Source organism: Haliotis rufescens, unplaced genomic scaffold, assembly GCF_023055435.1.
Source record: "Haliotis rufescens isolate VD_foot unplaced genomic scaffold, xgHalRufe1.0.p SCAF_3, whole genome shotgun sequence".
Taxonomy (NCBI): domain Eukaryota; kingdom Metazoa; phylum Mollusca; class Gastropoda; order Lepetellida; family Haliotidae; genus Haliotis; species Haliotis rufescens.
Genome location: NW_025964001.1, coordinates 67,770,455 through 67,795,613, shown reverse-complemented (window position 1 = coordinate 67,795,613; position 25,159 = coordinate 67,770,455). Strand labels below are relative to the sequence as shown.

Here is a 25,159-nt window from a genome sequence, read left to right as displayed (position 1 = left end):
ATACCATGTAGTATCCTATACAGTACCATGCTGTAACATATACAGTACCATCCTGAATCCTATACAGTATCAGGCAGTATCCTATACAGTACCATGCAGTATCATATACAGTACCATGCAATATCTTATTCAGTACCATGTAGTATCCTAAACAGTACCATGCTGTATCCTGTACAGTACCATCCTGTATCCTTTACAGTATCATGCAGTATTCTATACAGCACCATGTAGTATCCCATACAGTATCATGCAGTATCCTATACAGTACCATCCTGTATCCTATACAGTACCATCCTGTATCCTTTACAGTACCAGCCTGTATCCTATACAGTACCATCCTGTATCCCATACAGTACCATGCATATCCATTACAGTACCGTGTAGTATCTTATACAGTACCGTGTAGTATCCTATACAGTACCGTGCTGTATCCTATACAGTACCATCCTGTATCCTATACAGTATCATGCAGTATCCAATACAGTACCATGCAGTATCCTATACAGTCCCATCCTGTATCCTATACAGTACCATCCAGTATCCTATACAGCATCATGCGGTATCCTATACAGTATCATGCAATTTTCCTATAGAGTACCATGCAATTTTCCTATGCAGTACCATCCTGTATCCTATACAGTACCATGCAGTATCCTATACAGTACCATGCAGTATCCTATACAGCATCATGCGGTATCCTATACAGTATCATGCAATTTTCCTATACAGTACCATGCAATTTTCTTATACAGTACCATCCTGTATCCTATACAGTATCATGCAGTATCCTATACAGTACCATGGAGTATCCTATACAGTACCATCCTGTATCCTATACAGTATCATGCAGTATCATATACAGTACCGTGTAGTATCCTATACAGTACCATGTAGTACACTATACAGTATTATACAGTATCCTATACAGTACCATGCTGTATCTTATTCAGCACCACGCAGTATCCTATACAGTACCATGCAGTATCCCATACAGTACTTTGCAGTATCATCTACAGTACCGTGTAGTATCCTATACAGTACCATGCAGTATCCCATACAGTACCATGTTGTATCTTATTCAGCACAACGCAGTATCCTATACAGTACCAAGTAGTACACTATACAGTACCATGTAGTACACTATACAGCACCATGTATTATCCAATACAGTACCATGCTGTATCCTATACACTATCATGCAGTATCCTATACAGTACGATGTAGTACACTATACAGTAACATGCTGTATCCTTTGCAGTATCATGCGGTATCCTATACAGTACTATGCAGTATCTTACACAGTACCATGCAGGTTCCTATACAGTACCATGAGGTATCCTATACAGCACCATGAAGTACACGATTTAGAACCGCGTAGTACTATGAAGTATCATGCAGTATCCTATACAGTACCATGCAGTATCTTACACAGTAACATGCAGTATCCTATATTGTACCATGTAGTATCCTTTACAGTACCATGCGTTAACCTATCTAGTACCTGGTATTACACTATACAGTACGATGCAGTATCCTATACAGTATCATGCATCATAGTATCATAGTATCTTACCACTTGTATCTTCACCACGTAGGTAATAAAATGCGGTATCCTATGCAGTATCTTACACAGTACCTTACACAGCACCATACAGTATCCTATACATTACCATACAGTATCCTAGACAGTACAATGTAGTATCCTAGACAGTACTATACAGCATCCGAAGCAATACCATGCAGTATCCTTCACAGTACCATACAGTTTTCTATATAGTACCGTGCAGTATCCTATGCAGTACCGTGCAGTTTCCTATACAGTACCATGCAGTATCCTATACAGTATCTTACACAGTACCATATAGTATCCTATGCAGTTCCATGCAGTTCCATGCAGTATCCTATACAGTACCATGCAGTATTCTATTGTAGTTGAGAAAGCGAATGACGTCTCGCGATGTTTTTAATAAATGAAAAAGGTAGTTCCGGTGTAACAGAGGTCACAGGTATCCAATCAAATCGAATTAAACGAGGTCAACCTTGTACGACAGACGTATGACGTACGGATTTAGTATCCTACCACTTGTATCTTCACCACGTGGGTAATAACATGCAGTATTCTATGCAGTATCTTACACAGTAACTTACACAGTACCATACAGTATGCTATACAGTACTATGCAGGATCCTATACAGTATCACGCAGTATCCTATACAGTACCATGCAGTATCCTATACAGTACCGTGACGTATCCTATACAGTACCGTGCAGTATCCTTTACAGTATCATGCAGTATTCTATATTGTACCATGCAGTATCCTATACAGTATCATGCAGTATCCTTGACAGTACCGCGGAATATCCTTAACAGAACCATACAGTATCCTATACAGTACCGTGCAGTACACTATACAGTATCATGCGGTATCCTATACAGTACCATGCAGTTTCCTATACAGTATATGCAGTATCCTACACTGTACCATCCAGTATCCTATACAGCACCATGAAGTACACGATATAGTATCGCGCAGTACTATAACGTATCATGCCGTATCCTATACAGTACCGTGCAGTACACTATACAGTATCATGCAGTATCCTATATAGTGTCATGCAGTTTCCTTTACAGTATCATGCAGTATCCTATCTAGTACATGGCTTTACACGATACAGTATCATGCAGTATACTATACAGTATCATGTATCATAGTATCATAGGATCTTACCACTTGTATCTTCACCACGTGGGTAATAAAATGCAGTATCCTATGCAGTATCGTAAACAGTACCTTACACAGCACCACACAGTATCCTATACATTACCAAACAGTATCCTATACAGTACAATGTAGTTTCCTAGACAGTACTATACAGTATCCTAAGCAATACCGTGCAGTATCCTATACAGTCCCGTGCAGTATCCTGTGCAGTACCGTGCAGTATCCTATACAGTACCATGCAGTATCCTATGAAGTATCTTACACAGTACCATATAGTATCCTATGCAGTTCCATGCAGAATCCTATACAGTACCATGCAGTATCCTATACAGTACCATACAGTATCCGATACAGTACAATGCAGTATGCAATACCGTACCATGCAGTATCCTATACAGTACCATGCAGTATCCGATACAGTACCGTGAAGAATCCTATACAAAACCATACAGTGTCCTATACAGTACCATGCAGTATGCTATACAGTACCATGCAGTATCCTATACAGTACCATACAGTATCCGATACAGTACAATGCAGTATGCAATACAGTACCATGCAGTATCCTATACAGTACCATGCAGTATCCTATACAGTACCGTGAAGTATCCTATACAAAACCATACAGTGTCCTATACAGTACCATGCAGTATCCTACACAGCACCATGTAGTATCCTTAACAGTACCATACAGTATCCTATGCAATACTACGCAGTATCTTACACAGTACCATGCAGTATCCTATACTGTACCATGCAGTTTCCTAAACAGTACCATGCACTGTTTTATACAGTACCATGCATTATTCAATTCAAATAAACGTCCCAAACAATATCCAAACAACCCATACAATCCCATGTTATCGAAGGAGGGAATGACCCACCCTGTTACCACGACTCCCTGTATAATCCATGGCAATACCCAGGAATGTCTGGTTGACTGACTGAGTCACGTCTCTAATACAAACTTAAAACAATCAGGACAAACACATTTACACAGCAAGAACAGACCTTTATTGACCAAAATCAATAAACTCCTCGTTTACCTCTATATATACAGACTGATTCGCGTACAGTGCGGCGTTAAACAACAAAACAAACAAACTTTCATGGATATTATGTCGCCTTATTAAAACTGCTGTGTTAAGAATGCATAACGTTTGCATACTCCGGTGAACCCTCCAAGCCAGCCTCTTTCCTTGAACCGAAATTATTGAAAATGTTTTTGATTAATGTAAAATATGAAGAAATCGACTATGGTTTGACGAATTGTAATCATACAAGAACGATACGAGTTCTGAAATCTAAATGAAACGTACCTCCGGAAGAGTTTAATGAAGTACAACTTGCACCATAGCAAGTTTTTAATAATCCGAAATTCGCACCAAGCGATCCTGTCAGTACTTGAGTCGTCATTATAGGTTGTAGCAGGATCACGAGGGGAACATCGGGTTTAATGCGTACAGCGTTAGGTTTTATAAAACGAGCCGGAGGCCGGATGCGAGTGGTATGAAACATAACGAGGCACGCATATAACCCCATGTACCCGATTTATCCTGCTACAACGAATTTATCTTACGGATATTTTTAATATGACATGGTAATTCAAACAAATTCAAAATTGATAGAAAACAGATAGAAATTGATCTTAAATCCACGTTAAGCCTTGCTCGTGGCGGGGTATCAGAGATATATTCCCCCACTGAGAAATTTATTCCCCTCCATGCCGGGATACACAATATTTTATCAAGATTGCGCGGACCAAACAGATAACACGTTTTTACATGTTTTTTCGTTCAAATGTGTAGCTCGTAGTAACGTCATATTGAACTATTCAAAATACGTTTTTCAAAATGTAGGAAGGTTTGTGTAGTATAGAATTATGACAACACAATTACCATGCAACTCTTGTTGCAATCATATGTAGTAAATTAGATATGTTTGGTCGGACACCGTGAGAGAGTCTGGGTACCGTCAGCAGTTAGGAACTTATTAGAACATGATGAGGTGAGATGAAATTGGGTTTAACGTCGCGTCCAAGATTATTGCACTTATATAGCGACGTGCATGCACGTGTGTGTGTGTGTGTGTGTGTGTGTGTGTGTGTGGCTGCTTGTACTAGTCCGGACTGATGCCGATTTATAGTGCTAGCTCACTGAGATACCATGCTGCAGTTTAACATGAATACCCCACTCAGACACAGTATACTGACTCCGAGCCGACCAGTTCTTGTTTTAGCCCCTTAATGCCGAGCGCCAGACAGGGTAACAACAAGTACCATATTTTAACGTCTTTGGTGTTACGCGACCGGGGATCGAACCCCGAACCTTCCGCTCTCCGGGCGGACGCTCTACCACTAGACCACGAGGGCGGTCCAGTACATGATGAACGGCAAACAGAAAACGTGAGCAGTAACATTTTACTTTTATCGCTTCGAATAACTCAGCCACATTTCAATTCCGGATGCTTTAACCAACACAATTAACAGCTGACATGGTGGTAATCTTTTCTTAGAAATTCAAGCGTTCAGGGAAAACGTGTCGAGGTCAGATCACTTGAACTATAATAAACCTGTCCCTACATGAACGCTTTATGGCGGGAAAGTGGCGCGTCTTCCGGGTCTCAGTGAACCCAACCTGCTGATTGGTTGGATAGCGTTTATTATACAAACGGTAATATTAGGACACGCCCGGCATGTAATAAACTTGGTGTCAAGATGGGGTTTATATATAATGAACGACAAAAGTTCCTGTGACATTGAATAAGACTTAATGCAAAGTTATGTTTTTTTTACCAAATCTGAAACAATTTCGGTTTGCAACAGATAAAAGACTTCTGTAAGTGTTCAAATGGTTTAATTTGCCATACTGACATAAGAAAATGTGCGATTTCATAAAAAAAAAACATGAACATGCCAAAATGTCAATTTACAAATCAATAGCGTGTGTGTCCACCTCTGGTTGCGATGCAAACAACACATCTTCGTCTCATGGAATGGATCAGACGTCGCACAAAGTCCTGTGGGATATCTGTCCATATCTGCTGGAGCATGTTTCGAAGTTCCTGGAGTGTCTGTGGAACACGTGGTTGACGTCGAAGGCGCCGATCCATCTCATCCCAGATGTGCTCGATTGGTGAGAGATCAGGGGAGCGAGCCGGCCAGGGGATGACATTCACGTCGTTTGGTTGAAGAGAATCATGAACAAGTCGAGCAATATTGGCCGGGCGTTGTCATGTTGAAAGGTAATGCCTGGGCCATGACGACGCAAAAACGGTTGAACAACAGGGCCGATGATCTTGTCGCGGTAGCGCTGTCCATTGAGATTTCCCTCTACCACTATCAAACGGGTCCTCTGTCTTGCTGTAATCCCACCCCATACTATAACGCTGACGCCCCCGAACCGATCTTCTTCCATGACACAATGATAGACGTAACGTTATCTTCGACGTCGGTACACTCGAATCCGTCCATCGCTGTGGCTGAGGTGAAAACGAGACTCGTCAGTGAATGGCCGTCCAGCGTAGACCCTGTCTGCACCACTGTAGACGTGCTTGACGGTGGTTTCCTGTCAAAATGGGACGTCTGGCTAATAATCCCTTCACATCTGAGGCGACGACGTACGGTTTGTGAAGTTATTCGTCGAAGGCCAGGGGTGCTTCTTGCAGTCACTGTTGCTAGCTGGAATCGATTTTGTAGGTGTGTTGTTCGATTCCAGTTGTCTTGTCGATTATTGGTTACGCGTGGCCTGTCACTCCGAGGATGGTCTCTGACTGCATTCGTCTGTTGCCAACGTTGCCACATCACGTTGACTCGATCCTGCTTCAAGCATACCAATGGTTCGCAGAGGCTCATTTTCGGACAGGCGTGGCATTTCGTAAGGCTGAATAATTGCGTAATTGTGTTGTTTTTCTGAGTGGTTGTTGTCAGCACAATGCTAAACAATGCATATGGAATCCCTTTAACGCACATGCTTTTATAGCCATTCTTGGGAAGTGAAATGCATGGGGCTTGCATAAAAGTAACTTTTGCATGGAATGCATGCTTTTCTGTAGCAGTTGTGTTTTTGTGACTTGATTCCATACATGTACTACAATATACATGTACTACAATATTGAAAACCAAACTTAATTTGTTTGAAAAATACACTAAAATATTGGTGTTACAGGAACTTTTGTTTTGTTGCGTATATTAATAATTTCATACTTTGATGTTTACACTGATTACACTGATGTTTACAATCAACTTGTTTTTCTATTTTCTTTTTAATCCCTACATTTAACCGCAACATAATTAATTTAGTATTTTTGCCTGGTCTTGTAACATTTCATCTGACTAAAAAATAGATAAATGCTTTGATTCTGCTGTTTAATGTCGAATAACTGCTAGATGAAAAAAAATGGATTGTCCTCACGGTGATTTGGTTATGGAATGGCTATCTATCAATACTAAGAACGCAAGTGAAGAAGATGAATTCTGTAAAATTACTGAGGTGAATGAAATTGATTTATCGAGCGATATTGACTTTCATGCCTTGTTTTCGGAAATGACAGGAATCTAGCAATCTAGGAATCTAGCAGCAAGACAATTGCGAATGAAATTTAACAATGTTGTAGACTAGATCTACCCTGTTCAGATGTGGCCGCCGACACAGATCAAAGCGACTGTCCCTGATCAATCCCAAACTAAAACCAGATTCACTATCGTATCGGGAAAAAAGTCAAAGATTTTGAGAAACCAAGACACAGCAAATCTAAAATGAAAAACACAAAATCAGTAGGCTCTGAACGTGTTCAATGGTAAGAGACATAAAATTTATCTAGCTTTATAAAAAAAGACGTAAAAAGGTAAGGAAAGAAACTTAGATTAAACAAACAAACAAAATTGCCTACCATTCTACCCATAGACGGAATTTCTATTCCGGTTTCATTCGTGACCAACTCGTGTTATTCCGGGACAAGCCGAATAGCGACTCGTGCCCCTTTTCGTGGCCATTTTTTGCGACCGGGTTCCGTCTTAGCGCAAACGGGCATACCTAAAACAATTGTCAACACGTTGGTAATGGTTCACACATTTTCCCCATATATGATATATATTTCAAATGCAATTTAAAGCACATCGGGACGTGCGGAATTATACAGTATGATTGAACCCATTTAACTGTGTCTTTGGTATATTTTTAGATGCAAGACATATGTAAAATCAAAAATTATTTCTGAGGGATTCTTTGACGAAGAACTTGAAATCATACGCGCATTCTGATTGGTTTGTCGTATTTTCGCACTTAACATTCATCGATAGGGGGACGAGTCTTCTTGCAGGTGACGGAAAGGGGCGAGTGGTGACGAATGTTCCGGTTTCTGAGTTGGCCGACCTTCTCCGTGCATTCTAGGCCGAGAAGCGGCGGCACATGAGGAAGGAAGGGGCACAGAAATGAAGCTGGCATCAGGTCATACAGTAAGTCCATCTCAGGTGACAAGAAACACCAGCTAAGCAAAGTAGTACAGCACACACGACGAATCACAAACTCCAAATATAACACACCCTGACATTGTAAATTAACACAAAACACACAAGTTTCAGAACCCTCCGTTCAATCCCCACCAGTCCATTCCACATCGTCCGAATATGAGTTTGCGATTATCCAAACACAAGCAACACATTCATAAATCAGTGATATTCCCAATTTGCTAGTGCCACGGGAGAGTTCATGCATCAGGGTATTTTCCACAACTGTTCCATAAACTTCATTTTCAACAGCAGTAGGTATTAATTTCACCCTCATGCTCCCGTTCGACTCGAAATGCACCTCTTTACAAACTTATGTGATATCATATATACATCCATACTTGATGGTTGAGCTCAACTCGGTGCATCGAGTCATGTTTATATTTTTGTTCACATTCCTGTTATCAATTATTAAGATTTGATTAATCCCAAATATCGTTTGTCAATGTGTTCAGAGAATAAAATTATGTTGATGTTGACATATTTTCAGATTATGTGGTATATATTCATAGACCTATTTTATTTTGCGTAACTGAGTATGAGTGGGGAAACGTATGTGACCGAGAGCCGGCAAAAACCGACAAAATAACATTGTTGCAATGTTCTTCCGCGAATCCAGAGAACTTCAAATTTAAGCAAACATTGTTACGATATTATTCGGCGAGACCAGTAAACCGCAAGCTCGGAGGTTCACGCAGTTTAACCAGCGCTTTGAAATCGTTCACACTTCAATGAACCCATCCAAACTGATATTCAATGCTTAAAAAGTTACCTTTATTATCAACATTGAGATCACATGCACATCCAAATGTGTAAGAGCATGTGAGGGGTTGTTTAAACGTTCTTGCCTAAATAAGCAACTGGTTATGAGGCGTGGACGATGCTTCCACTCCTTCTCAATGGTAATTACATTTCTGGCTGATTCATTATCAACATATATCTATTGGATAGTTCAGCTTTATCACCATTCAACCCGCCACTGGTGCTCCTCGTGCCTTTGTTGCCAAACGATTGGATAGCCCACCGGTTACATCATTTATTTTCGCGAAAACGTAGAAAACAAAAATTCGATTCCACACATAGGTGGTACAATTCATGAAGCCTTTTCCAGCGTTATTCTACTTGTATTTGCTGATATAGCCCAACTCATGCATTAATATACAGACATAAACCTATATTCAGACACAAAGGCCCGTAGACACGCCCTCGACCATACGGCACAACCTCCTGAACGCAACACGCCGACGTTCGTCTGAGACCTGCGTCATTTCAGGCTTTCCTCCCTCATTAAGCTGACACGCCGTGATATAACTGGAATACTGTTCAAAGCGGCTTTAAATATCAATAAGTGTTTGTAACTTTTCTCATAAATGTGTATTTAGCGACATCAGGAAATGAGCATACTTTCTAACCAAATAGGTAATGAATTCAACAAGTGGTACCATATCTTGAATATCATAGTTAACGTAGGACAATCCATAAATTTACCTGCCTGTAACCAATGGTTATCCGTAACAGGCGACTAACGGGATCGGGTGGTCAGGCTTGCTGAGTGGGTTGATGCATGACACCGTATCCCCATTGCGTAGATCGATGCTCATGGTGTCAATCACTTAATTGTCTGGTCCAGGCTCGATTGTTTATAGACCGCCGTCATAGAGCTGGAATATTGCTGAGTGTGGCGAGAAACAAACAAACAAACAAAGAAACTCTGCCTGTAGGTTTCTGTGATGGTTTCCTGTTTTTGTGAAACGTGAATGTGGGGGCTATACTGTCTTTCAACCACGGAGTCATTAACTTACTCACTCATTCTATATCCTCCCTGGGTGCGGTTTCATCACCTCAACGATTTTCACTGTTTTCGATTTCACGACCCACAGTTCAAGCGGCGGTACAAAAATCTCCAGTCCCTTCATGTTGGTTGAATGTTGTACTGTACAGGTCAAGGGTGAGACGGGCATGACATGGAAACCAAACGCTTTAGGCTTGCACATACAAAATGAAGAGGTTTAATGTGTATAGTGTCAGTGACAAATTTCCCGGATCAAAATGATCACAACAAGAACATGCAAACCATTAGTCGGGAAACACGTACGATTCGGAAAAACGCACCCAGTGCATTAACAAAAGGGCCATGAAGCTGCACGTACTGCATGCAGCAGCACTATAAACGGTATTAAAGTGCTGGATTTTTTTATTGCCTGGCATCTGCGTCAATCGAAAAGTGACAGTTCATCAACATGCCAAGATTAACAGAAGTGCAAAGAAACAACGTCATGGGCCGCTTGTAGGCAGGGGAATCCCGATCAGCTGTAGCCAGGGTTTCAATGTAGCGCCCAGCACTATCACAAGGCTATGGGGTGGGATCGGTTTCAACAACATGGGTCAACACGTGATCGGCCAAGGTCGGAACGACTAAGAGTAACCACCCCCGCCAAAGATCGCTATGACTGCGCCACCTACGTGAAAGGACGACCACTGCCACACCAACCGCATCCCAAATTCCCGGACAGAGCAGAATCTGTGACGAGACCGTACGAAACCGTTTAAGAGCAGCAGGTCTACGAGCAAGACGTCCTGTTCGACGCGTCATACTGAGTCGACAACATCGTCAACAACGACTGTTCGACGCGTCATATTGAGTCGACAATATCGCCAACAACGACTGCACTGGTGTCAACACAGGGTATGGACTCGAGGGGATGGAAGAGCACGGGTCTGCAGACGTCGGAGAGAACATTTCGCCGGAAACTGCGTACGGGAAGTGGACAGGTTTCGTGGGGGTAGGGTTATGACGTGGGCGGCTATCTCTCATCATGGCAGGAGAGGTTTGGTCCATATCCAGTGCAATCTTACGGCTCAACGATGCATCAACGAAATTCTCCTACCACACGTCCTCCCAATGCAGCCAACGGCAACGGTGTATTCCATCAGGACAACGCTCGTCCGCATACATCACTGATCACAAGAGCCTGTCTACACACCAACGTTGATGTTCTCCCCTGGCCCTCCAGATCCCTGGACTTGAACCCGATAGTGCACCTGTTGGATGAAATGGATAAACAGCTACGCCGACGTCAACCACAACCTCAGACGTCGCAGCAGTTGGCTTTTACGTTGCAGGCCGAGTGGGCTACCATTCCCCAATACGTGATTCACATACTCGTCTCTTCCATGGGCAGGAGATGTCAGGCCGCTATCGATTCCAACAGGGGACATACGCGTTATTGATGATAGCTGACCTTCACCTTGGACTTTTCCTATGTACCGATAACTGAGATGACTACAATCACCAAGTGTTCTCTCCACAACATTTTGGCTCAATACCTTGTACGGCTGCTCGTATAAATGTATTTTCCTACCTCACACAAATCTGGCTTTGCGTTTCTTTTTTGGAAGAGTATATCATGACAAGACAACATTTTCGGTTTACCATAGAAACGTCTGGAACAGGGATTAATATGTTGAGAGGGAGTCACCAAGTTCAGAAGCAATAATTGTTAATGTAACCTAATGTTAATGTAATTGATATAATAGGTTTACTATAGTTCTGATGATACAGGGTTACCTCAAAAACGTTATTTATTCAACGGTACTTAGTCTTCCTGCCATTCAAGACTACAAGAGGCAACTTAGAGAGTATTTAACAGTTTTCAGAAAGTCCGCCACAAATACAGTACCATGTAGGCTTCTCTACAGGGTGGCACGGGTGGCCCAGTCGTCTAAGGCGCCGCGATTCGCTGTGCAGAGTTGCGTCCCTTGGGCGAACCAGAAACCTATGATTGTGGGTTCGAATCCCGGTTAGCCCTGATTATGTTTCTAGGTTAGTCAGCACCATACCCATGCTCGTGGGTTTCACCGAAGTGGTACACGTCTGAGACCTGCATCACTTCGGGCTTTCCTCCCACATTAAGCTGACACGCCGCGATATAACTGTAATACTGTTAAAAGCGGCGTTAAACACAACTCACTCACTCACTATTCTGTACAGTACCATGCAGTGCCCTATACAGTACCAGTGTCTGTTAGGCTGACAGAGAGACATCCCCAATATAACTTAAAACAATCAGGACAAACATATTTTCTCAGCAAGAACAGACCTTTATTGACCGAAATCATAACTCCTCGTTTACTTCTATGTACAGACTGATTCCCGTACACGTAGGCAGATGAGAATAGTGAAACTCGTGACAAATAATTTTGAATAAAAATAGTGTTCAATAAATCTTTCAAAATTCATGTTTAATATGCATACCACAAAAACAGTGAGTAAGATTGAATTCCCTAAACTGTTGTAATCGACATAAGATATGAAAGTCATTGAAACATAAAGAAATATATGTTTCTAATAAATACCAGTACTATCACTTATATTTACACAGTCTGTAAGCACATATATGTCATCCACTTAACCAAGGAGGAGAACGATTCCAGTAGCACAGTAAAGCAGTCCCCCAATTATTGTCAGCGCAAAAGACCAGCTCAAGTTCATTGTCTTATACTCTTCTGTACCCTTGGCAGCAAAGACGATGATTCCAATAATGGTAAATCCAGCTGTAAAACACAAACATTCTAATGTGAACCGAAGAGAACACTCCCAATATTGTACAATATTTTGTAACTTTACAAATGCACATGTACACACAGCGTATCTTCCCAATAATGTATTAACTTATTGTCCCTGAAAATTCTCGAAACAAATGTACATGTTGCAGACGGTTGGACGAATAAGAAATTGCTTTCCATAAAAATTACATTCCTGCAAGGTATTTCTCTTTTTCTTTAAATCAGGCTCATATTTTTTTGTAAAAAAAATATATCGACTATAGGTGAAAAAATATCTGATCTAGATGTAATATACAAGCCTCTCCCTCCCCCCCCCCCCCCCCCCCCCCCCCCACCACCACCCGTCAGAATATCAAACGGTCGGTCCCTTAGGAAAGCCTCTGATACTGGAAAGGCTTTTTGTTGCTTATATTTCATGAAGAATGAGGGGAGGTGTGATTCGTGCTTAATTCATATAGGCCAATGGAAACAAACATATAATAGCATTTACTATAAAGCAATCAAACGCGAAGTTTGCGCCTTTCGGGAGAAAATGCTTTCGTTAATTGTCTTACTTGCAGCAAACGCCAGAAGGAACCCAAGGAATATTACAAACATAATAGGAACCAATACAAATAATATTTAGCGCCTTTCAGAAAAAGAACTGTTTTCTCAAGTAGTCTTACCCGCAGCAAAAGCCAGAAGAAACACAATGGTTTTGAACCAGAATTGTATTTGTTTCAGTTTTCTTACCGGCAGCAAAGGAGAGAGCGAGCCCAACTGTTTTGAACAACATTTGGTCTGTCTTGAAAAACAGGTAGACAATGATGACAGCCAGAGACCCCAGGCCAAGCAGGAACCCCAGGATCACCAGAGCCTTGGTGCCTTTCAACCAGTCCTCTGCAATGAAACACCCGCGAAAGCTGATTGATTGACTATTATTGACATGTTTAGTGAGGCTATCATACTGACTATTATCGCAACTGCTGCTTTGAAAACCTGCATTTTTTATGTTACAATAGCTGTATAACAAAAGTTATAAATATTGCAAATAAATGTCGGCGAATTCTGTAAACCAAGTAAATAAGTTGGTCTCGTTTTTTGTCTATTTAAGGGAAGTAGGTTTTATACTCTGTCTGTCAAAAGGGGCCAAGCATTCGAGTCTGTAGATGGCATTATATTGTAGCAGTGAAACCACAAGGCTTCTACGTTGTATAGTTGAGTTGGGTTTAACACCACTTTTAGCAATATTCCACGACGGTGACACCAGAAATGAACTTACCCATGTGAGGAATCGAATCGAACATGGGTCTTCGGTATGACGAGCGAACGCTTTAACTACTAGGTACGACATGATAAAGGAAGGAGTTCATAACAATGGCAATATATCGGACAATTTCAAGGTTGTATTAATTTTCTTCCTCTCTTTTCCTTTTTAATAAATGAATCACTCGAATTTATCACAATTGTGATAATAAAATACAGCTACAAGTCGAGAATCATTCTTACTTCGTGAGCTGACGAAGTTGACATGTTATTTAGCACTGTCTGTGGTTTACAAATGAAGGACAACTTGACATCTTGAATCATTTCTGTGAAATTGAAACGGAAAATCAATTAAACGAAATAAAGCTTAGAAAATCTATTAAAATATTTTGTGATTATGTATGTTACCCTCCTCTAGGGGAATAAAGACTATATGTATGAGTTTCAACTCGAACGTCAAACAAACTATACACTCTTCAAAAAAAGAAACGCACAGGTCGATTTGCAATGTCTTAAACGGCATTGTCTTCACACTTGTTCAAAAATGTCATGGAGGAAAACAGTAAAGCAAAATGCATGTGTAAGTTATGGCATTCGTAACTCGTGGTATTGGCTATAAAAAGGCAAGCATAAGCCAATAATGTGTCATTCAATTGGCAACATTTTTCAAGTTCGAAAATGCTGAGACTCAACGTTGCCGATCGGAACATCACCACAGGACGTATCCAAAGAGGGAAATCGCAGTCCTCTGTTACACGCCACTTTAACGTCCACCACAGCACCATTTGCCGCCTTTGTGACTGATACACACAGTTCAATTCCACTGCAGACCGTCCGAAAACCGGCCGACCAAGAGTTACAACCCATGCACAGGATCGCTACATTCGACTGTTCCACCTACGTCATCGCAATGCCACAGCTACGGAGACTGCAGGACGCATCCCTGGTTTGAGGAGGGTATCGGACCAGACTGTCGGGAACCATCTTCGCGAGGCTGAAATCCGACCCAGCAGACCGGTTATCGATCTTGTTTTGCAACAGATCCATCGACAGTAACGCTTGCGTTGGTGCCATACCTTACTGCCTTGGAATTTGAAAAACTGGAGACGAGTGTGGTTTAGCGATGAATCACGATTTCTTCTTCACCGGCGAGATGGAAGACAACGTGTTTATCGTCGTCGAAATGAACGTTTCGCACCACATTGTGTACGTAAATTCGAAAATTTCAGTGGCGGTAGTGTCATGGCGTGGGGGGCCATATCCTACACCACGAGATCTGACTTTGTTGTGGTTCAGGGAAATTTGACAGCAAATCGCTACATGAATCAAATTCTTCTCACCTTCTTCCAATCATTGACCGCCAGAGGGATCTTTTTCAACAGGACAACGCTCCACCGCTCACAGCTCGTATCACGGTAGACTACCTTCATAATGCCAACATCAACGGCTTGTCCTGGCCGTTGAGATCTCCAGATCTCAACCCAATCAAACACCTCTGGGATGAACTCGATCGACGTGTACGTCAGACGTGCACGCCGCAGACACTCCCACAACTGGCCAACGCGTTACAAGCAGAATGGCGCAGAATTCCGAAGAACAGAATTCGTACACTTATCCAGTCAGTGCCCAGAAGATGCAGAACCGTGATTGCTGCCCGGGGCGGTCACACGAGATACTGAGTTCAGCGCAACCTTGTGGCCTTATGTGACATGACAACGAACTGTTTGTACAACGACAGCATGTGACGATCGAGCTCCAAAATTTCATATTTGTATCTATGACATTAAATTAAATATATCGACTTTATTAGGTACCATAAATTCACTAAAAATCTTCCTGTGCGTTTTATTTTTTGAAGAGTATATATATACTCAAAGCATATACAAACTACTACTACCTCTACTTCTACTACTACTAGCAGTAGAAGTATTTCATTTGTATCAGGGCGCATCAGCTTAATGTGTGAGGGAAGCCCAAAGTGATACAGGTCTCAGACGTTTACCACTTTGGTGAAACCAACTGGCATGGAGTTGCTGAAGATCAGTTCTAACCTAGATCTACGCTAGTCTACATCTAACGTTTTAGATCTCCCTTATCATTTGCTTTGTGTTTGCAAGCGTTTGTGACGGGTGCCACCGCTGGAGCAGGAAACGCTCACCTCCACGCGAACACGCGGTATCATAACCATTTAACAGTGATTCGCATGCTCATAATCGGAATCGTACAATCGACTCTGCTTCGAGCAGACGTTTCTTATGAAAATGGAAGGGGTTGTGTCGCGTTAATTCACAGCAACATGCATGTGTTGATTTCTGTCAGAGAAGCGTTTGCTCTGTTTTTAAGTTGTTCGCTTTTGCCATAGACTATATCCTTTTCAGTGCCCTTGATAAATTATTCTTACTTTAATGTGGATCATTTAGATAACCGATAAAGATACCCTGATATCGATATTGATACTTACCATCCGTGTCCATTGAAACACACACTGCAGCAGCGCATCTTTTGAATAACCCCATGCTTAGATCGATCGAACCAATGAAACCAGAATTTAAACTTCCTGTCATCCAAGAATCAGTTGCAAATCCGATGACATCAAATAAAAGAGCGGCTCCTGCCAGACCCAGTCCAACCTTTGACAGCACAGACGCCTCCGAGAAGCCCATGTTTCTTCTTCAGGCAGAATGCAGGTGTAATGGTGACAGGTGAAATCTGAGAACAAATCACTGGGAGGACCGCACGCATTTTTATATCTTAAGCAGTGTGTTTTGGTCGTTATCGCCTGGTTACTTAGTTATTTTTGAACATACTTCTCAAATTCAACCAATCCGAATGGCACTGACAAAGACGCAATATTGCGAGTCAGTGTTAGCCAATGGGAGAATCCATTACAATTTGGTGAAAGATGGTTGGTAGTACGTTAAATGTAAAGCCGAGGTATTGTGGGTATAGCTATAGCTTTAACATGTCAGTACTTGAGTCGTCATTATAGGTTGTAGCAGGATCACGAGGGAAACATGGGGCTTTATGCGTCCAGCTTTAGGTTTTATAAAACGAGCCGGAGGCCGGAGGCGAGTGGTATGAAACCTAACGAGGCACGCATATAACCCCATGTATCCGACTTATCCTGCTACAACGAATTTATCTTACCGATATTTTTAATATGACATGGTAATTCAAACAAATTCAAAATTGATAGAAAACAGATAGAAATTGATCAGAAATCCACCTTAAGCCTTGCTCGTGGCGGGGTATAAGAGATGTATTCCCCCACTGAGAAATTCATTCCCCTCCAAGCCGGGATACACAGTATTTTATAAAGATTACGTGGACCAAACAGATCTCATCATTATGACATGGAGGTATGATAAAGGTCTTTGTAGCAACGTCTCACGTTCGTCTCCTATGTGAACTGTAACAGTATTGGCATAGGAAACAAGCAAACTTTTAACCAGATGGGCAATGCATTCGAAGAAATAGAACCTATGTTGAATATCATAACTAAATAGGACAATCAATAAGTTCACCTGCCTGTATACGTGGATCGATGATCCATTCCTCTTTTTGGGGGAAAATGAATGTACATATATCGCGTTGCTTTGATGATTCATTCTATACTGTTCAACTCACTCACTCACTCATTCGATATCATCCCTTAACCCGATTCATCACGTTAACGATGTTCGCTACTTCCGTTTTTTTCAAGTGTCTTAAAAGTGTATAAGCACATGTGAAAATAAGGCACGAATGAATCTGTTCATATCGCGAGAGCTTTTGTAAATGTCATTTCAAGCTTAATACAGATCTAGATACCAACATCCGGTCGCCAAGCGGCGTTTGTTGTTAATAAAAGTAATCTCCAGTCCCTGTAAAGTGGTTGCATGTTGCGCTGTAGGGGCAAAGTGAGACAAGCATGCCATTAAAACCAAACGCTCTAGGCATGCACATACATATGCTGTGTATTAACACGTTTTGCGTGTCTTCTCATGTTAATGACATGTTGAACAATTCAACATAGGTTTGTCAAAATGTAGACATGTGTGTAAGAACTATTACGAAATAAACCAACACCTTCCAAATCTTGTTCTAATCACATGTAGTAAGTGCGCTTGGTTAGCCTAGTGGTTAGAGCGTCTCTTGTCACGGCGAAGACCCGGGTTCGATTCCCCACATGGGTGCAATGTGTGAAGCCCATTTCTGGAGTCCCCCGCTGTAATATTGCTGGAATATTGCTAAAAGCGGCGTAAAAAATACTCACTCACTCACAGGTGGTAGCTTATATATGGTTGGTATGACTATTTGCGAGGATCTCAAGAATGTCATCAATTATGAATTTCAGCTATTATCTAAACACGATGACCAGCAACACAGCGATCTAAGCAGTAAAATGTTAACGTTATTACTTCGCATAGGGAACCAGAGTGTCTTTCCCGGATGTTTAAACACAAAGATAAGAGATGACATGGTAGTCACCTTTTCTTAGAACACTTAAGTGTTTGTTTTCCAGGAAAAGCTGACAAGGTTGACGTACGTGGTTGAGCTGTCTACCACACAGGTGTACCAACATGACCGTTTAATGGCGGAATTGAGGTACCTCTTCTGTAACTAAATGAATACAGCCTGTTGATTTTTACATAAACCGAAATATTATGAAAAGACGAAGTTTTGCCCGGTATATCATTAAATGCTTGGGACAGGGATTAGTATAAAGAGAGACAGTTAGCTTTTTCTATCAACATTGAGACCACATGCAAATCCAAATGTAAAAGAGTACACTAGTTGATAGTCGAAAGTCGAAAATTCAAATTCAGTAGCAATGATTGTTGAGGTAACCTTTCATGGTTGTCGGCAATTGGGATCTCACAATTTATTAATAAGGTTTATTACAGTTCGTTGTATTCTGAGGGACCGCCTCCGTGGTCAAGTGGTAGAGCGTCTGCCCGGAGAGCGGAAGGTCCGGGTTCGAATCCCAGCCGCGTCATACTAAAACACGTTAAACACCCTGGCTGGCGCTCAGCATTAAGGGGCTAAATCTGTTCGGCTTGGAGTCAGTATACTGTGTCTGGGTGGGGTATTCATGTTAAACTGCAGCATGGTATCGATCCTCATGATGTCAATCACTGAATTGTCTGGTCCAGACTCGATTATTTACAGACCGCCGTCATATAGCTGAAATATTGCTGAGAGCGGCGTTAAACAACAAACTAACAAACAAACAAAACATTATTCTATACTGTACCCATATACCAATGCAACACTCCAAACAGCATTCTGTGCAGAAGGTGCATGGGCACAACGGGACTAAGGTCGAAGGTAAAAGTACACGAGCTTTCAGCGAGGAAAATGCAACTTGTGTTTCATTACGAATTCAATCTTCCAGAGATTTTCAGTTCAATATATTTGTGTGAAGATCAGATCTGCCTTGTGGCCAGCCTCGGACTACAGCATTGTAACTTCAAGTGCAAACACGGTTTGTGTCTTTACAGGGAAGTGACGTCATATCGAACGCTATGACGTCATGATATCCACACAGACTTGTATTGGACTATATACGCGGACTTGCATTGGATTTTACAAGACGTCGGCTGGCCAATCAGCTTGCTAAATTCTTTGACGAGTAAAGGTAATATCTTATACAGCACCATGGGGTGGGGTGAAATGGTTTTTTAACGTCGCGTTCCCGATTATTGTCGACTCTCTTTGCACAAGACCAGGGAGAGGGTCGTATCGTGAGCCTAACTATAGATTACCCAGTCCAGTATGCCACACTGCAAGCCGTGCAGTACCCCACAGACAACCTCGTGCTGTCCCAAGAACCTCACCGATCAACTGCCCATACAGTTGTATCTCATGCAATGTACCAGCAGTATCATGTGCAGCACCCCGTGAAGTTTAACATGCAATCTAGCAAGCAGTATCCCATGCAATAGCCCGTTCCCATCCCGTGCAGATCCCCTTGCGCTGTGCAACTAGCTTCAACTGTTTTCCCACGTAGTATCGCTAGCATTCATGGATTTTCGCATGCTGCATATCATGTAATCACTAATCCACTTCCCCATGCGGTATAATGTTGTAATCCATGCAATAATCCATGCAATACTCCGTGTAATAACCATGCAGTGTCCAATAAAAATACGAACACTTTTTCTAGACTCAGTTGAACAGATTAAAATTTCACTGATCGATATTATCGTGCCTTGACAGTTATAATCTATATATCCTCTATGCACCTGCCAACTTAACACAAAAAAATCCATTTTAACAAAAAGTTTCCGTCTTGAGACCTGTTATCTGGATGACCTCGACATTCACTGGGGTTTAACGTCGCGCCCAAGATTATTGCACTTATATAGCGACGTGCATGCACGTGTGTGTGTGCGTGTGTGTGGCTGGTGCCGATTTAGTGTGCCAGCCCACTGAGATACCATGCCGCAGTTTAACATGAATACCCCACTCAGACACAGTCCTTCTTTTAGCCCCTTAATGCCGAGCGCCAGACAGGGTAACAACAAGTACCATCTTTTAACGTCTTTTGGCATGACGCGACCGAGGATCGAACCCCGGACCTTCCGCTCTCCGGGCGGATACTCTACCACAAGACCAGGGAGGCGGTCAATGAAATGTAGATGTTAATACCATGTATACGGGACTCTTAATATTACTCATGAATATTCATGACGAGATTCAAAACGAGGCGGACTGTCCAAAATATACCGGAAGTGATGCAGTCGAAATGGCGCGCTCTTCGGAAGAAACAACCACCGATCTTCGATGTGTTCCACAACTTACACTTGCGTATGTCGAGAAGTATGTGGTCGATAATTGCAGAAGTTCGGGGGAAGAGAACCTGGACAAAGGATTTATGTACTATAGCGAAGGATATGTACATCGCATACGCAGTAAGTAAATGTCATCATGCTGCCTAGTCGCTTCTAGTATTCTCGCGGGTAGGGGTTCCATATCTCCCAGCCCGCACCCCTGTTTGGTTGTGTTTTATGGTGGTAAGATAACGACACGGTGAGGACAGTTCGCTAAAAAAACGTTTGAAATCAATGTATTGGTATGCATGAAATAATCTAGTGATAAGTGAAACAAGCATTCATGCAATAGACTCATCTACACTGTTTGGGTCCCACTGTTTCAAACAATATACTGTCAACATTTAAAAAATAACTTATGTCTAGTGGCTCTTGGCTAAGCTCCAAACCTTCTCGTTACCGGTATCTGAACAGCTCGTCTGCTTGTCTGTGCATATTTGTTGGACATATCACATCCATTATGTGATCGCAATTCATTGGTCTAAGGTAGGTCAAAGTTTTGGTGCTTTACCGGTTACATCCTTAAAAAATGGTCGCTGGCATAAAAGTTCCTGAAATTTACCCTGCCGAAAAAATGAAAAATGTTGACTGTTCTTAAAAGATTGAAGTCTAGGCCTTTATATTGACAGTTTTAGAAACACATTGTATAACACAGAAACACTAATATTGTCGTCGGAGAGGTTCCCTAATTTTCTAATTCTATTTTTCTTATGTGCAGTTAAAATGATGTAGATCTAGAGCCTAAACAGTTTTCTGAATGTTTTCAGCATCAAAGTTTGATGATGGCTGCCGAGTATCAGCAAGGTGTTACCATTTACAGAGGAGGAATGAGCCTGCACACACTATCGAGGTATAGTTAACTAAAAGAATTTATGATTTTCAAATCATTGGATGAATTGATCATGTTAATAAATCATAAATAGTAAGGCAATAAAGACTCACACCCGTAGCCTGTGTTGGATCTTCTATTTGCCATCACAAACCCCGGTTACAGAAACATAAACAACTCATCAATTAATAACATTGTCCGAGGTCGACCTGCAAGAGAAACGGAATCTGAAATAATATGCACTTCTCATGTTGGATGCACAGGGCTGTATAAAAGACGAAAAGGCACAAAACGAGGTATCTGTCCTAAAACCTGTATAATACCGTATCAAAGAATTGGCATGAGTAAAACGAGTAACACCAAATTTTTCCATTTGCATTTGTTCTTGTAAATGTTGACATTTTGCAGTCAATCTTTTGCCCTCTTCTTCTCTTTTTTTCAGTTCAGCTTCAAGGAAGCTTGTGTTGTCCTGGGTACACTCAGGTGATTCCTCCCTTAGAGGGCCTGTTCCAGAGGTGAAATGTTACTTCTGGAAAGAAATAAACATTTTATGGCCGTAATGGAAATTAATCTCAGGCAATTTTGACTCACATTGAGCGAAACATGAATATTTTATGCTCATAAAGCATGTGAACTTTGGTAATGAAACACCATTGAAAATTAAACATCAGACAGGAAACAGGATATACTATGCATTGATGAGATACATCAATAACAACGAATAAACAACACATACCCATGTACTTCAACTTCAGCAAGCACTTTCCTTGCATGGGCAGATGGCGGTGCTGCTCTACGTCTTGGCGGCTTCCTCTGTGAACCAGGCTGGGTCCAAGCAAAGACTGAAGGGACAGAACCTAAAAACATTAAATATCATGTGGGAAGCTAACCATGCTCTTAAAATAGATGTTGAGACCATATATGTACTGCTGATCACAAAATTATACAATTCAAGAAGATTTGGTTTTAATACATAACATCACTGACATGTGTACTCAATAATATCTCAATCACATACCTGGTTGACTAACGGGATCGGGTGGTCAGGCTCGCTGACTTGGTTGATGCATGTCATCGATCCCAATTGCGTAGATCAATGCTCATGATGTCAATGACTGGATTGTCTGGTCCAGACTCGATTATTTACAGACCACCTTCATATAGCTGGAATATTGCTGAGTGCGGCGTTAAACAACCAACCAACCAACCAACCAACCAACCAACCATACCTGGTTGCAGTCAGGTTTTGCAAATAGTTTTCCTCTTCTCTTCATCCCTGAAATGCTTGCCACACACTACAGTGCTGTTGGATATCTGTGACAAAAATAATGCAGGAATAATGTTAATTCATGTGCAAGATAGACCATTAATATGTTTACATTTTGGTCATTACCATATTTGCTCTTTCAACAATAACTTTTTAGGCCTTACCTTCTTCCTAGTCATGATTTTGCCAGCGAGTATTCTAATTTCACGAGTATCGAAGCTCGGTTCGTGAAATGTTCACAAACGATACATACAACCTACTGATACGACATACGACGAAACTTACAATTGAAATACCATATGATATCATCTGCACTATACTTGGATTAGATCTATTGCTATAGATCTATATTTGACAGGTTACATAGATCTATCGACACAAAATTTACTGTAATGTACGTGACTGCCTTGTGCTTCGCCTCATGAAGTTTGGATGGCGGACAGATTTAAGAGATTGTCACTGTTTTATTAACTTGTAATTATTGAAGTTTATTACGTGTATACATATATACATACTACTATGTTGAGATATTGAGTAATATAATCCCGAGTATTTAAATTAATTTTGTCAATACACTTCTGTTTAACAAATGTGTATAACTGAACAGAATTGTGTTATATTTATTGATGTTGTTACTTGTGAGGCCATGTTGGTTTATTGATTCAAATGTACACGTGCGTTTGTTTACATTCGTGAAACGACTCCCTTGACTGCGACAAATAGACTAAAATGTCCGCAACAAAATGTCATATATTAGTATATTAGTATATAAAATGTATATATTTAACAGGTACTCGAATAATTTGTTTTGAAATGTGTGACTAGTTAATCACTTTGATACATTGTTAATCTCGCGTTTTATATTATCAAAATGGACATTACACATATTATTATTGTAGTTTGGGAAGGCTTAGACTAGTTATGGCTCAAATGAACGAATGTCGCAGTCAAGGGAGTCGTGTCCCGAATGTAAACAAACGCACGTGTACATTTGAATCAATCAACCAACATAGCCTCACAACTGAGTGAGTGAGTGAGTTGGGTTTAACGCCGCTTTTAACAGTATTCCAGTTATATCACGGCGTGCCAGCATAATATGGGAGGAAAGCCCGAAGTGATGCAGGTCTAAGACGTTTACCACTTCGGTGAAACCCACGAGAACGGGTATGGTGCTGACAAACCTAGAAACATAATTGGGGCGAACCGGGATTCGAACCCACAACCATAGGTTTCTGGCGTGCCCAGGGGACGTAACTCTGCACAGCGAACCGCGGCGCCATAGACGACTGGGCCACCCGTGCCCCCTGGCCTCACAAGAAAAAAAACATCAATTAATATAACACAATTCTGTTCAGTTATACACATTTGTTAAACAAAAGCCTATTGCCAAAATTAATTTAAATACTCGGGATTATATATGCTCACACTACCCATATCCTGATGCGCATTCTAATTGGCTTGCGCCGTTTCGACGCATGGCGGCCTTTGAGATGGGGACGATCCCAATCTCATTAAAATCAGATCTAAGTTCTCGCTGCCGCTAAACAAAGATCTGAGGACATCCCATTACGGGTCACGTCAGAACGACCTTTCGCGAACTTTGACCGACAATTGAAACGATTAACAAGAATTCGACATCAGCCAATTAGAAAGCCGCTTTCTCGAGCTTTACGGTACTCGATTCACCTGACGACTTCCATTTTGACTACGCCTGAAAAATATGTTGACACTGTTCTCGATTAAAATTTTGAAAACTGAACAAACGAACATTCCAGAATGTCTAATATATGGTTGCGATTGAATGGCAGTGCTTCCCACGTACTGTTGAACGTGCCTTCCGTTCAAATGTTTATCCCACGGAAGCGAGAGACAGACGATAATTTCGACGGAATCAGTCGTACGGGCCGTCACTGTCGTTCGGAATACCCCGTTTTAACGTTTTCTAGGTTGTATGATTAGAAAACACATTCCGACTGTCACTTTCATGATCTGGTAAGCGACGCTTTGATTGGTCGGATGTAAGGTCGTTCTGACGTGACCCGTAATGGGATGTCCTCAGATCTTTGTTTAGCGACAGCGAGAACTAAGATCTGATTTTAATGAGATTGGGGACGAGCCTTAAAGGGGCACTGATCTAAAGCAATTCCCCGGGACTGGTTGTTTGCCTTTGTTATTGTTTTTTCCCCGTGAGTACCCGGATGATACGC

The 25,159-nt window shown here is 41.5% G+C and overlaps 2 protein-coding genes across 2 annotated transcripts; one reads left to right on the top strand and one right to left on the bottom strand.

Annotated features, from left to right (window-relative positions):
- Window positions 1-12,310: 12,310 nt before the first annotated feature.
- Window positions 12,311-16,811, bottom strand: LOC124123847. The gene is made up of 3 exons (XM_046487033.2): window positions 16,503-16,811; window positions 13,529-13,675; window positions 12,311-12,784 (listed from the first exon to the last, which is right to left on the bottom strand). The coding sequence occupies exons 1-3, from the start codon at window positions 16,702-16,704 to the stop codon at window positions 12,639-12,641; spliced, it is 495 nt and encodes a 164-aa protein (XP_046342989.1). The 5' UTR covers window positions 16,705-16,811; the 3' UTR covers window positions 12,311-12,638.
- A 3,727-nt stretch (window positions 16,812-20,538) lies between these two features.
- Window positions 20,539-22,744, top strand: LOC124123851. The gene is made up of 3 exons (XM_046487036.2): window positions 20,539-20,937; window positions 21,624-21,706; window positions 22,128-22,744. Exons 1-3 carry the CDS (start codon window positions 20,676-20,678, stop codon window positions 22,170-22,172), a joined length of 390 nt encoding a protein of 129 aa, XP_046342992.2. The 5' UTR covers window positions 20,539-20,675; the 3' UTR covers window positions 22,173-22,744.
- Window positions 22,745-25,159: the final 2,415 nt, after the last annotated feature.

Bases quoted from the DNA above. Each gene is read 5' to 3' on its own strand.
- LOC124123847 (XM_046487033.2), bottom strand. From the start codon at position 16,704: ATGGGCTTCTCGGAGGCGTCTGTGCTGTCAAAGGTTGGACTGGGTCTG. The intron at 13,676-16,502 runs GTAAGTATCAAT...GTTTCATTGCAG, and splicing joins TGTTTCAATGGACACGGATG to AGGACTGGTTGAAAGGCACC. The intron at 12,785-13,528 runs GTAAGAAAACTG...TGTGTTTTACAG, and splicing joins CGCTCTCTCCTTTGCTGCCG to CTGGATTTACCATTATTGGA.
- LOC124123851 (XM_046487036.2), top strand. From the start codon at position 20,676: ATGTATACGGGACTCTTAATATTACTCATGAATATTCATGACGAGATT. The intron at 20,938-21,623 runs GTAAGTAAATGT...GAATGTTTTCAG, and splicing joins ATATGTACATCGCATACGCA to CATCAAAGTTTGATGATGGC. The intron at 21,707-22,127 runs GTATAGTTAACT...TCTTTTTTTCAG, and splicing joins AGCCTGCACACACTATCGAG to TTCAGCTTCAAGGAAGCTTG.